The 13,111-nt window shown below is 33.5% G+C and overlaps 1 protein-coding gene across 1 annotated transcript; it reads right to left on the bottom strand.

The window, feature by feature from the left end:
- Positions 1–4,676: 4,676 nt before the first annotated feature.
- On the bottom strand, positions 4,677–9,720 carry LOC112502083 (phospholipase A2-alpha). Its single transcript, XM_025105906.1, has 4 exons — positions 9,587–9,720; positions 9,451–9,493; positions 9,206–9,331; positions 4,677–5,131 (listed from the first exon to the last, which is right to left on the bottom strand). The coding sequence occupies exons 1-4, from the start codon at positions 9,698–9,700 to the stop codon at positions 4,956–4,958; spliced, it is 459 nt and encodes a 152-aa protein (XP_024961674.1). The 5' UTR covers positions 9,701–9,720; the 3' UTR covers positions 4,677–4,955.
- Positions 9,721–13,111: the final 3,391 nt, after the last annotated feature.

Genomic DNA, 13,111 nt, shown 5'->3' with positions numbered 1-13,111 from the left:
TGGAAATATTCATTTTACAGCCGTTATGCAGCCGAAATTTTTGAAAACATAGGCTTCTCAATTCGTTCAAACCTTTACATTCAAAGTTTTAGAGTCATCCAAAACTCCTTTAAACCTACGGTTTGAATTTTATTAGTCAAAACTTTACATGTAGGCTTCTCAACTCATTCAAAAGACCTTTAACTTCATTCACGCCTACAGTTTGACTTTCAAGTAGTCAAACCGTTACACTTAGAGTTTTAAAGTCATCCAAAACTCCTCTAGACCTCCGGTTTGACTGTTTAGTAGTCAAAACTTTACATATAGACTTCTCAACTCGTTCAAAATACCACCAACTTCTCTCACACCTATGGTTTGACTTTCAAGTAGTCAAACCGTTACAATTAGAGTTTTAAAGTCATCTGAAACTCCTTTAAACCTACGGTTTGACTTTCTAGTAGTTAAAACCTTAAAGTCATCCAACATGATTAACGATGTTGAAAACAATGATCATGTGGATGGAGAACAATTCTTTCAACTCAACGAAAGGGTAACTCCTAGAATGTTTGCATTGGGAAACGAGCTCGATGATGTTCGTCTTGCCACAGGGGAGGTAAACGTACTCCATAATATTAATAAAGATGAAGGTGGCAACGAATCAGACAATGATAGAGACGATATGCCATGAAAAGAAGATAGCGAAGATGAACCAAAATTTGAAGACATAGATGATGATTCAAATGATGAAGATGAACCAATGTTATTTGATCATTCTTCTTATAAGTAGCTTGTCTTCTGTATGCTTATTTCACAATTGTGCATATAATCGTGATTTGTCAATATCTTTTTTATAATAGAATCTAATGTTTGTTTTGTTCAGGAGATGTCATGCTGAGAGCGCGGTAGAAACCGTCATGAGAGTTGAATATCCCTATGTCTGGTAGGGGCAGCAACTCTGCTGGCTGGCATGGCGACTCGCGCACTGATGACATTATGGAGTTCACGGAGATCGCCCTCCAGAATTTAGATGAACAAGAGGTGGCCATGGAGGCCCCAACTTTGACAGGTTCTGGGTCGGGGAGAGGCCCCAACAATGAGATGCCGACACCCAGTCATCCGAGTTAGCGACGATATCTTTCATTGTTAGGCAACGGGTAAGTAGATGTGGTATAAGACTTTGTATTACATAATAAAATGATATGAATGTCTTTTGTGTTGTAAATATTTTTTAATTGTGTAGGTTTAAAGATGCTCATGTTATCCGGGAGATGACGGCTATATTCAGGTCTTCCTTTGCTTGTCCATGGCATAGATGAAAGGAAGTCTCTCAGGAAGTCCACGACTTGATGTTCCAGTGCTTTCGGGTTGGTGTACCATTTTAATGTAATTAAACATATAAGGTTATTATTTTTACATTGATACAAATATTGTGTATGTAGGCTAAGTTCCAATGGGAATGGATGACATGATTCATGATTTATGGACTAAAGTCATGCACAATAGGTACTCAGATTGGATGAGCGCTGCACGTGACTGGACCGTGGCACAAGTCTATCCTGGTGCTCAGCAATCGGACGGTGAGGACTTCTCACATATTAGATTACACCGTTCTCTATGGATTTCAGAGACGTTTTGGCTTCAGATGATTGACCAGGTATGTATCTCTACTGTGAGTTTTATGAACTATCATCTGTTTTATACCGCCTTATATATGTGGTATGTTTTTAACATATTTGGGATATCGAGCCCTGGAAAAAAAATCCAAGATCAATAGGGCCAATTGGAACATACAATTTGAAGGGGTGTCGTCCAGACACACTCGGGGATCGATCAGTACTGCACAACATCGAGACAGGATGGTGAGTATATAATATTTTTTGAATATGTAATTCATTCTTTATATTTACTAACAACTTAACCTAATTATTTAATGTAGGAAAAACTAATGGGTCATGAGTTGATTGTTAATGAGGTGTTTGAGCGCATTCGCTTCACCAACCGAAAGTTCGATCAAGGTTCATCCGACTCGCCTATCGATCCTCCTCAGTTCAGTTACCCCAAAGCTGCTAGGTATCATGTAAGTTTTCTAAAACCGTTACTTCGAAACGTTTGGTAGGTTTAAGGTAATATATTTTAATAAACATAGTGATGTTATTAGTTTAGGTTGTCATTGTTGCACACATGTTAGGCTAAGTAGATTGATTGAAAATGTGACTACCATTATTATAATGCTTTAATTGTTAAAAATAGGCATTGGATATGTTTGATTTACAGTCGTTATACTGCTGAAATTTCTACATATATAACCTCACCCGTTTTTGTTTTTGTGAACCATAGGAGATTTCAATCGCTTAGGGGTGAGTCACAGTCTAGTATCGACACCCCTCCCCTTGATGAGACATCTCTTTAGGAGAAGAGTGTTAAAGGAGGAAGGGCTGCATCTTTAGTTTCAGGACCTCCCAGGATCCCTCTTATGCTATGAAGGATAGATGAAGCAGTAGTACTGGGAGATCATACGAGTCAACAACGAGGTATGTTGGTTATATTGTTATGTGCTTTCTCATTACTGAAATTGCGAACAAATTACTAATTTTGTCGAATATTGAATATTTACAGGTAACGGGGTTGTGAGAGAAGTTGGCAAGGGTAGGGGAGGAACTAGAGACTGAACGGAAGAGTAGGACAGATTTGGAGGCCAGACAAGCTGCCTCGTTAGCCAAACAAATCAAACAAATTGTTGCATTAGCCGAACAGGCAGCTTTATCGGAGAATTTTTCTGTGTTTATGCGGCAGTCAGGATACATTTTCCCCCTCTCCCACCTCCCGGTAGTTAGATTGTATGACCTTGAACATTAAATCGTATGAATTGGATATTTTAAATTGTATGAAGTGGTTAGTTTTAATTTGTTCACAGTTTTGATTTGTTATTTTATAGCCAGATTTTGTATAAATAAATACATGAATTATGTAATTATAAATTATTTATTTTTAGATTAATAAACATTAGCGACGGATTAGCGATGGAAATTTCGTCATTAAGAGTCTTTCCATGTCCCTCGCTGATCCGTCACTGAAAATTTCTCTCGCTGATTTGTCGCTGAAAGTTTCCCTCGTTGATCCGTCGCCGAAAGGTTCCATTGTTGATCCGTCGCTAAAAGGATCCTCGCTGATAGCATTAACTACGAGCTTTTGATCGATGGACTATCAGCGAGGGATCAACGACAGAACACCCCTTTTGGACGGATCAGTGAGAGAATTTTCCCTCGCTTATACTCTTCATTTTGTAGTGTTTTGGTTGCTAACCGCGATAATTAGATCTATATTTATATTGTTGAAGATACATATATTGGATGATGTATATATATATATATATATATATATATTTAAATGTGTGTGTTATATGTACACATGTATATGCGTCATGTGTATGTATTTTATGTATATATACTCATTGGGTCGTGTATATATATATATATATATGTGTGTGTGTGTGTGTGTGTGTGTATGTGTGTACACGATGTGTATATATGTGTGCTAGTTGTTAACCACTATTGGATCTATGTATAAATTGTTGAAGATGCATGTATCAGATGATACATATATATATATATATATATGTTTAAATACATATATGTGTATATGCAAATGTGTAGATAAAGTGTGTGTTATATGTACACATGTGTATGCGTCATATGTGTGTGTTATATGTATATATACCTGTCGGTTTTGGTTTGTTATATTATGGTCAGATTTTGTATAAATAATATAGGAATTATGTAATTATAAATTAAAAATTAGCGATAGATTAGCGAGAGAAAATTCGTCGTTAAAAGTTCCTCGCTAATCTGTCGCTAAATTCCGTCGCTGATCCATCACTGATAACATTATCTATGAGCTTTTGACTGACAAACGATCAGCGATAGATGATGCCTTTAGCGACGGATTTGCGAGTGTTTTTCCCGACACTCCTCATTTTCGTAGTGACAGTAACATAAAGGTGTATATGAATATTTGCTCATTGAGGTAATGCAACGTTCATACTTTAATCCAAATTATGTAATATGACGGACGGAAATAGTCAAACATCACGGGAAAAGGCAAGATAAGTTGTAGACGTTAAAGAAATAAATGGTTCGGTCCGTTCCCTATACGAGTGCACATCATACTTTAATAGCAAAACAACTCAACAGTGTATATAAGACCTTTGTGGTATGCTCACTAGATTGTGTCATAAAACTCGAATGAAATTGTGATGCATAAAAAATAGATAGAGGAACGATCAAATGCAAACCATTCAATTTATACAAACCGTTCTAACCACATTCATCCATCGATTTCATTGTTTAATCTTATGAAGAAAAAAAATCATGAAATTGTTTTATATAATAATTTTTTTGATGAAGTTGTTTCATATATGGTTATGAAATTGTTTCATATATGGTTATGAAATTGTTTCATATAATATTTAGTGAAATTTTAATGAAAGTGTTTCGTGTATGTTTTTAAAATTAGAATAATGAAGATGATAATATCCATGATTAACACCATCCACAATAAAAATGATTAATCAATCTCTCATAATTACAAAAAAATAAACAAAATGAAAAAATTATGATTGGTTGAATGAGATTTGTTACGGTTAGTACAAATAACGTGGTTTGCAAAGTAAACTTCTTTAAAATAGAAAATACTGAATGTAACAAATATGACGTCATTTTATTGTTCAAATATCTCGTTATGAAAGGAAGCTTAATTTGTTGGCACATGTCTATCAAATTATATATGTTTTTGGCTACAATACATGATCAAAATGCAGTCGATTAAACTTCTAAAAAAGAATAATGAGGCAACTTTTGTGGGAATATTCAATCATCCTCCCACGTCATCCATAACGTGGGGCCCATCTTAATGCCACGTCAGACCATCTTCATGGTTGGTAGGGTTTTGAGCCAGCTAGCCAAATATCAATGAATTAATTAGGGTTTATGAATATATCTGCCTGCAAGAACTGCAGCATCCATAACAAGATTAATGGTGTTGGTAACATCATTAACATCACATGTGTTGCCTTTGAATGTCCTGCTCCCTGCTTTCTTGAACCTTTGTACACACCCCAGTAATCCCTTGTTGCATTCCTCACTCAAGTAGTTGTCTGCATGCCAAATGTTCAAATTATATATATCTAACACCATTATATCTGTATGTATATACAACGATTCGATATGGATTGCTTTGCGACCATCGAGATCGTGCTTTCTCGAATCACTCTCGTCACCAACACCAAGAAACGAGCATTGTAGAAGCTAATAGGTCCCGAGACATAATTAACAACAATAAATGTGGTTCGTTACCAATAGTAATAGGTGAGTAGAATATCGAGCAGAAATTAATTAGATAGAACAGCATACGTACTCGCATTTATGTATCCGTACTTACGTACATATATAATAATCAATGAAGCATGTATAGCTTTATATCATGAAACGATATGATATCCTTAGATCAAACTCACTGAATGTTTGAGATTATTTCTTATGAGTTCTCAACATATATTTGAGGTTTTTGTTTTTATTATATATATGCATACATATAGATATTGAAAATCAAATACAAACTTTCAAAATATTACAAATCTGAAAATCAATATTTATGGTTTATGAAGGTTCATTTATTTTTGTTTGAATATTTATGTAATATGATTAGAGTTTATTAATAATGATCAATGTTTTATATTATAAAAGAATAGATATATTTATAAAACCATATATTAAATGGACGGCTGAGATTGGTTTATATAGTTTGTAACATTTCTATTGTTTGTATTTGATTGGGACTCTATCCTACTCTCTCTCTCTCTCTCTCTCTCTCTCTAAATATATATATATATATAGAGAGAGAGAGAGAGACGAAAGATCGTGTGAGAAATAAAAGTTAAAGTGAGAAGTATAAGACTGTAAGAAGACATCTGGACCCTTGATCACCTTTAATCTTAAATCCATCCATGAATCGTACTTGATATAGAGATTAATCTGGTGCATCTCATTCTAATATGCATCTAAGGGTGGAGATCTCTTCTTAAGCTTCTCACATTTAACTTTCTTTCTCACCTGAACCCAATCATACACATATGTATGTGTATGTGTATGTGTGTGTGTGTATATATATATATATATATAAGAGTTGTTTATGGACGGAACGACCCGTTAAACCCGGCCCATCCAGCCCACTAAAAATATGGGCTTGGACAACCATTATCGAGAAAATAGAAGGGCCTAGGTTTGTTCGTTAAAATTAACGGACGGACATGAGAAATGTAAAAAATAAATATGGACAGCCACGCACAACCCATTTATATTTTATAACTAATATTTTTTTACCATTAATTAAAATTATGCTAGCATATTTTAAAATTAAATTATTAAAGTTATAGAACGGGACTCTTTGGTTATTCTTGAGAACCCAAAAGGCTAAGGGGTTGTTTGTTTTTCATTTCTTTCTCCACTTTTTGAAATCCATCTGTCACTTTATTTGCTTAAAAATTTTATTGCAATGGTGTTTTTTCTTTACTTTTTTGTTCTATATTTGTTAATTAATTGTTAATGATCAAATTTATAGATTTACAAGAGTTACATTTTTTTAGGCTCGTTGGCAAACCTGGCCCATCTTTGGGGTGGGCAATGGCTAGTTGTCAAGTCTGAAAGAAAAGAGACTTGAGTTTACAATATTAGGTCGGACAAAATAATTAAGTTAGGTTGCCTCGGCCCGCAAAATGGTCACCTCTAATATATATATATATAGAGAGAGAGAGAGAGAGAGGTAGGTTCCAGTGAAAAAAACATAATAAGAAATCTCCACATTTGAATTAATTTATATATATAATTAATACGAGATCTCCACCTTTGGATCAATCATAATTGAATGTCAACATTAATGAAATGCACCGAAATGCATCTGATCAGTTCTCTTCTAAGACGCAATTCATGGGCGGCCATGAGATTAAAAGTGATAATGGTTCAAATCTCTTTTTACGCTTCTCATTATAACTTCCTTTCTCATTCGATTCTTTGTCTATGTATATACATGTGTGTGTTTGTGTATATATATAGGACGATAATCAAATAGATACCATAAAAAGGTTAAAAACTTGTGAGAACTAATATAAAAATAACTTTTTACATTATTTTTTATAAAAAGTTATGATTTAACATATTGTTTGACATATGTTTATCTTCACCTTATGAAAAAGAATTGCGTGTGAAACTTTTTTTTTGAATCACTTGGTAAATTGAAAAACAAACATAAAAAATGTTCATATGATAAAACAAATACATGTGAAACTATCACATTATGAAACAAATATTTGTTTTTAAATTGGTTCTCACAAGATTTGTAACATTTTTATGGTTCTCATTTGATTTAACCTTTATATATATATATATATATATATATATATATATATATGGGCTTAATCAAATGAGAACTATTTTGTTTGTAGTAACCGTGAGACCCAATCTCAACCAATCATTTTAATATATTAATTATTCTTTTTAAATTAATGTAAAAGAGCATGTTAGTAAATTACTAAATATAGATTAAATATTTATTTATTAATTTCATACGTTTCAAACTTCCAATTAATTTTGATTTTACATTCCTAAATTACCACATGAAAAAATAATTTTTTGGATAGTACATGAAACCACAATCTTTTTTATCACAATGTAACATAACATCTTGTGTTACCTAATACACTATTGGTATTGTAACACCTTGTCTCGCATCAGTAACTATTGGAATTTGTAGCCCCTTATGAGTTCTTGGTTGTAGGCTACCAAAGAATTCTCGCCATGGGTTTAGTGGTTTGGAGGTTGTCTTGTATGGTTTGCTATCAAAAAAATTTCACCATGGGTTTAGTGGTTTGGGTAGCACATAAAACCTCAATCTTTTTTATCATAATGTAACACAACATGTTCAACCAAAAACTACAAATTGTTTTCCACCTCTTCTCGCACAACCAACAGGATCTTTTGTGTTTTTTGTTTTGATTTGATGAAATGTAATTTTAGAAGATTAACGGATTTCTAGTGCGCTCAAAATAGTCTCATTAAATTAAAAAAAAAATTGACCCTTTTTGCTCTTATTTACATACTCACATTAAATAATGGAGAGTTATTTTTGGAATTTCAGTAATTAATTTTTTTTTTATTTTCAACCATTGATTATTAATTTGTCTGGTTGAGATTTGATCTCATGATTACCACAAACAAATCAGTTCTTCTTTGAATGAATTCATATATATATATATACATATATACATATATATACATATACATATATATACATATACATATATATATACATATACATACATACATTCATATACATACATATACATATATATACATACATATACATATATATATATATATATATAATATGTCGGTGTGCTCTTAAATGGTGGGCATTGAGGAGGGAGACGTTAATATCTCAACCTCCAAAACTCAATAAAAATGAGTTTGGTGGGTTATTTATTGTATTTGGTAAAGTTCACTATCAAATAATGTGATGACCAAAAGCTTGTGATTCAAGAAATATATTCATTTATCTAAAACAAAAAGAATGTGATGGTTGTTGCTTTTAGTTGCAATTATATTAAAAAACATATGCCAAAAAAGATTTTAAAACTGCAATCCTTTTAATATAATAAAAATATGCTCTAAAACACATTCTTATACTCTCCAACAAAATACTCATTGTATCCATCCCCATCAATCTTTAGATTATGAATTCAAGTTTCTTTTAAGACAACAATAAAAAAAAGCCGAACATTTACAGCAAAAACACTGTGAATGTTATCTTCATAGCGTTTTGATGTGAAGTTTCAAGTGTAAAAATATGGTCTCACGAAAACAGACTGGTCTCATCTTAAAATTAAATGAATGTGGCCAATAATCTGGACATTTAAAAGAACTAATATCCTGTCGGAAGATTAAGTAGTTAGAATGAGCGAATGGTATCTAATCGAGTTTGGAAACATCTTCAAATTTGGAAATTTTTCTATTCTCTTACCTTTTTCCAACTTTTCTTGAATTTTCAAAATTTCTAAAATAACATACGATTGTTGAGAAGCTGTAATTATTAATTTATTTCATAATTAATTTGTTTTTTAATTAAATATAAATATTGAAGAAGAATGAATGAATGAAAGTAATATGTATATACTCACTGTTGTTGGCTGCAATGCAGGCATCATGTTTCATACAACATGCATCAAGTTCATCACAAGGCTTCTCTCCTGGGCATCCACTGTATAATATCCCACAGTACTTCCCATATCTCAGCAATGGTGGCACTGTCCATGGTTATTTTATCTAATTATTTCCAATTTTTAAATAAATAAAAAAACTAATCCCAAGAGCAAATATATATATATATATATATATATATAGATATGTGTATGTATGCATATACCTTTGCAGAAGGAGGATTCACATTTATTGCTGCACTCTTTAGACTAAATATTACAAATAATATATGAAATTAAAATCAAAAATATATAAATATATAACAAAAAAAAAGGGAAATTGGTGAAGAAAATGGAGCTTACCAAAGAGACACCTGTGTTGGCACCAACATTGACTTTAAGGGCAAAAAGGGAAATAGGGGAATAATAGAGGGTAAGAAAGGAAATGAAGAGAAGGGGGTGGAGAAGGGAAGCCATGGAAGAAGTGAAGGGAACAGAAAGATGAAGCATGGTTTTGCTTAAAGCTCTTACTTATAGAAACAGATGGTTGGAGGATGGAGGTGGGTGGAACAGGGGTAGGGTAGGGTGTAGGGGGTGGGGTATGGAAATTCATTAAAGGGTTTGTATAGAAGGGGTCTCGTGACAGATTTTTGGATATGTAGTGTCAAGTTTCACATTTCTTACCTCACTGACATGTTGTATGAGGATTTGGAATTTGGACCTATATGAATATATATATATATATATATATATATATATATATATACATTTGGTTTAAAATAAAGAATTTGAGAACTATAAAAACTTGTATATTTATTGACACATGCATTATTAAAATAGGGTATCATATGAGAATTAGATTTAACATGAGAAACGTAATAAAAGATCTTCATCTTTAAATGTATATTGGGATGAGATGCACCGAATCAATCACTGTATCAAGCGCAATTCATGTATGAGTTTGAGATTAAACGAGATCAAGAGTATATATCTCTTTTTATGCTTCTCACCTTAACTTTTTTTCTCACACAATTATTCGTCTATCAAAATATATATTCCATTGATGAGTATATTTATCGATTGCATATATTCATTGAAATTCATTATTGTATATGCATTTTATCATCAATAAACATAACGGTTTTAAATGACATGAGGCGTGGCAAGACGATGAGGTCAAGCCTCAAACCATAGGAGTCACGGCAAGGTCGGGGCGTTTTTCAAGGCGTGACTTATGACGGCAAATCGTTATATCATATAAATTATCATAGATATAAACATATATCTTTTATTATTACTCAACGACTCAATTATATTAAATAATTTAGATTAGGTTATACATTAGAACTAACAAATAAGACACTAAGAAGTAAGAAAAATCAAATATCGCATTACAAAACCACGAATTTGGTCATAACGTGCCACAGGCTTAACTTGGCGTGAGAGACAAGCTTTAAGCCATGGCGCGCCACAACAGCTGTTGCAGGGAGTTTTTTTAACAATGATAAATATTAAAAGTTTTCATTTCACACATTAAACCAGACCATATATGTAATACCCTCATTTTTTTTTTTTTTAGAATGTCACGTAACCTGAAACAAATTCCTAAATAAATACTCCAAAAGACGGCTAAAATAAAACCGTTTGAACCGTTTACAGCGGAAGTCTTTGAATCGCCCAAAAATTAACTTAAGTTCTAACCCACCGCATACCAGGTTAAATTACAAAAGATCAACACAACGATGCTAGACAAAAGACTAAAAATAAGATGATAATTAGCAACTCTCTAAGCGTGTCCTTTGCCCTTATCCAACCTCGAACTACCTGGCCCTAAGATGCATACTATAGTCAGCTTATAAAGCTCAGTGAGTTCATGGTTTACGTAAGTAAAGATCATTTCACATCATACATATCAACTTGTAAACCTTGTACCAAATAGTATGCATTTTCTGAAAAACATGCGACACTGAAAGAAAAGAGATCTCATATAATGTTTAGTCGGATATGGGTCATTTAGTCACAAACATGCCCTGGATTGATATTTTAATCTTAATTGATCACCCACTTGTCCGGGTAGTGTTTTATACTGGTCGTGACTTACTGGTCAAATGTCCACCCTTGAATCATCAAACTTTAATATGGAATAGCATGCTAGAGTTATTYGAAAACTGATTAAACACATAGCATGCAACCATTCACAAAATAACATACATGTAAAATATATCATGTATGTAAACTGAAACATCATGCATATGTACTCATTATCATATAAATCATATAATGCCCGAAAATAAATTTATACATAGGTATGCATCCCATTGTAAGTCTCATGAAGATTCACCTGATTGCGTATAGATTGATTACCGATCGCTCTTACCAAATGCCTACACATTTCATACCATAACATCTCATTAACGTCTTAATTTCTCAAAAGTCCACAAAAGTCAACTATTGTCATTCTGACCCAACCTAAAGTCAAACTTCGTATCCGAGCATCTTAATATGCCTCAAACAACTCTATTTGACCCATCATTAATATCCACATGGGTCGAACGTGCCAAAAGTCAACCCGTGGTCAACTCAGTCAACCACGACTAACTTTAGTCAAACCCCATGACTAAAACTCGACAACGGCTTAAAACATCAAAATAAACATTTTATGATCTTATAAATCAAACTCTCTAGTTTAAAGCGTCTCTATAAATTTACAACTCGAGTAATACTTCGTATAGTCAATTATTTATTTTATAACTCCATAACATCATCTTTTATCAAATAAGTGTCTAGACGATATATCTATATTGTTAGAATCAAATTGATCCTAATTATTCTAAAAGTTTTATTAAGCCATCGGGGCTAAGGATGGGACTTCTGAAGATGCCGCTGTGCTAAAACGACTAAGTCTGGAAGAAGACCAGAGCCTCTATGGACGACCAGAGCCTCTGGTTGTAATGACCAGAGCCTCTGGACTCTTTGACCAGAGCCCCTCTGGTTGTATTGACCAGAGCCCCTCTGGTTGTAAACCATACTTAGAAAATAATTCAACATCCAAGACCAGAGCCCCTCTGGTCTCTCTTCCAGAGCTTCTGGTCTTCACGACCAGAGCCTCTGGTTATAAACCACACTTAGAAAATATTTCAACATTCCGGACCAAAGCCCCTCTGGTCTCTCTTCTAGAGCTTCTGGTTTCACGACCAGAGCCGCTGGTTTTACTAAGCAGACTTAGAATATAATTCGACATTCAGGACCAGAGACCCTCTGGTCTCTCTTCCAGAGCTTCTGGTCTTCATGACCAGAGCCTCTGGTTGAACCAACCAGACTTAGAATATATTTCAACACAGGACCAGAGCCCCTCTGGTCTCTCTTCCAGAGCTTCTGGTCTTCATGACCAGAGCCTCTGGTTCCAAACCATACTTAGAAAATAATTCAACATATTTTGACATAAAGAACACGAATTTTCATTAAGAAATGAGTTCCATTTACTCATTTAAAGTTTCGGTTTTAAAACCACTCGAAAATCAGTAAAAACTCAAAATCGAACATTCAAAAACTAAAATCTGAGACATAAGGCTACTAAGATTTCATAGAGGACCTAAAAACGAAACCATCCATATAAAGAACTCGAAGTTTGGTTGAGTATTTTACCTCCAATCGTCGATAAACAGAGCTTTTTGAACCCGAACTTCACCCTCTGATTTCTCCTTCGGCTCTCAACGAAAGTTTGGTTTTCTTGAAGCAAGATTGGAGAGCAAAGTGTAGTCTATATGTATACTGAAAGTTTTGTCGTAATAGTTGAATATTCAGACCAATAGGGAGCTTCAAAGGTAAGGTCGTTTTCGTACTTCTGAATTTGCAGGTCTGATGCATATTTACAAAACAGGTCCTTCT

Source organism: Cynara cardunculus, unplaced genomic scaffold (assembly GCF_001531365.2).
Source record: "Cynara cardunculus var. scolymus isolate 2C unplaced genomic scaffold, CcrdV1 Un_Scaffold_894, whole genome shotgun sequence".
NCBI classification, from domain to species: domain Eukaryota; kingdom Viridiplantae; phylum Streptophyta; class Magnoliopsida; order Asterales; family Asteraceae; genus Cynara; species Cynara cardunculus.
Note: the sequence above shows the minus strand (reverse complement) of the source record. Positions and strands in the feature narration are given on the sequence as shown.

Coding starts and splice junctions, on each gene's coding strand:
- LOC112502083 (XM_025105906.1), bottom strand. CDS start 9,700: ATGGCTTCCCTTCTCCACCCCCTTCTCTTCATTTCCTTTCTTACCCTC. Junction 9,494..9,586: donor CCAACACAGGTGTCTCTTTG/GTAAGCTCCATT, acceptor TGTAATATTTAG/TCTAAAGAGTGCAGCAATAA. Junction 9,332..9,450: donor TGAATCCTCCTTCTGCAAAG/GTATATGCATAC, acceptor AACCATGGACAG/TGCCACCATTGCTGAGATAT.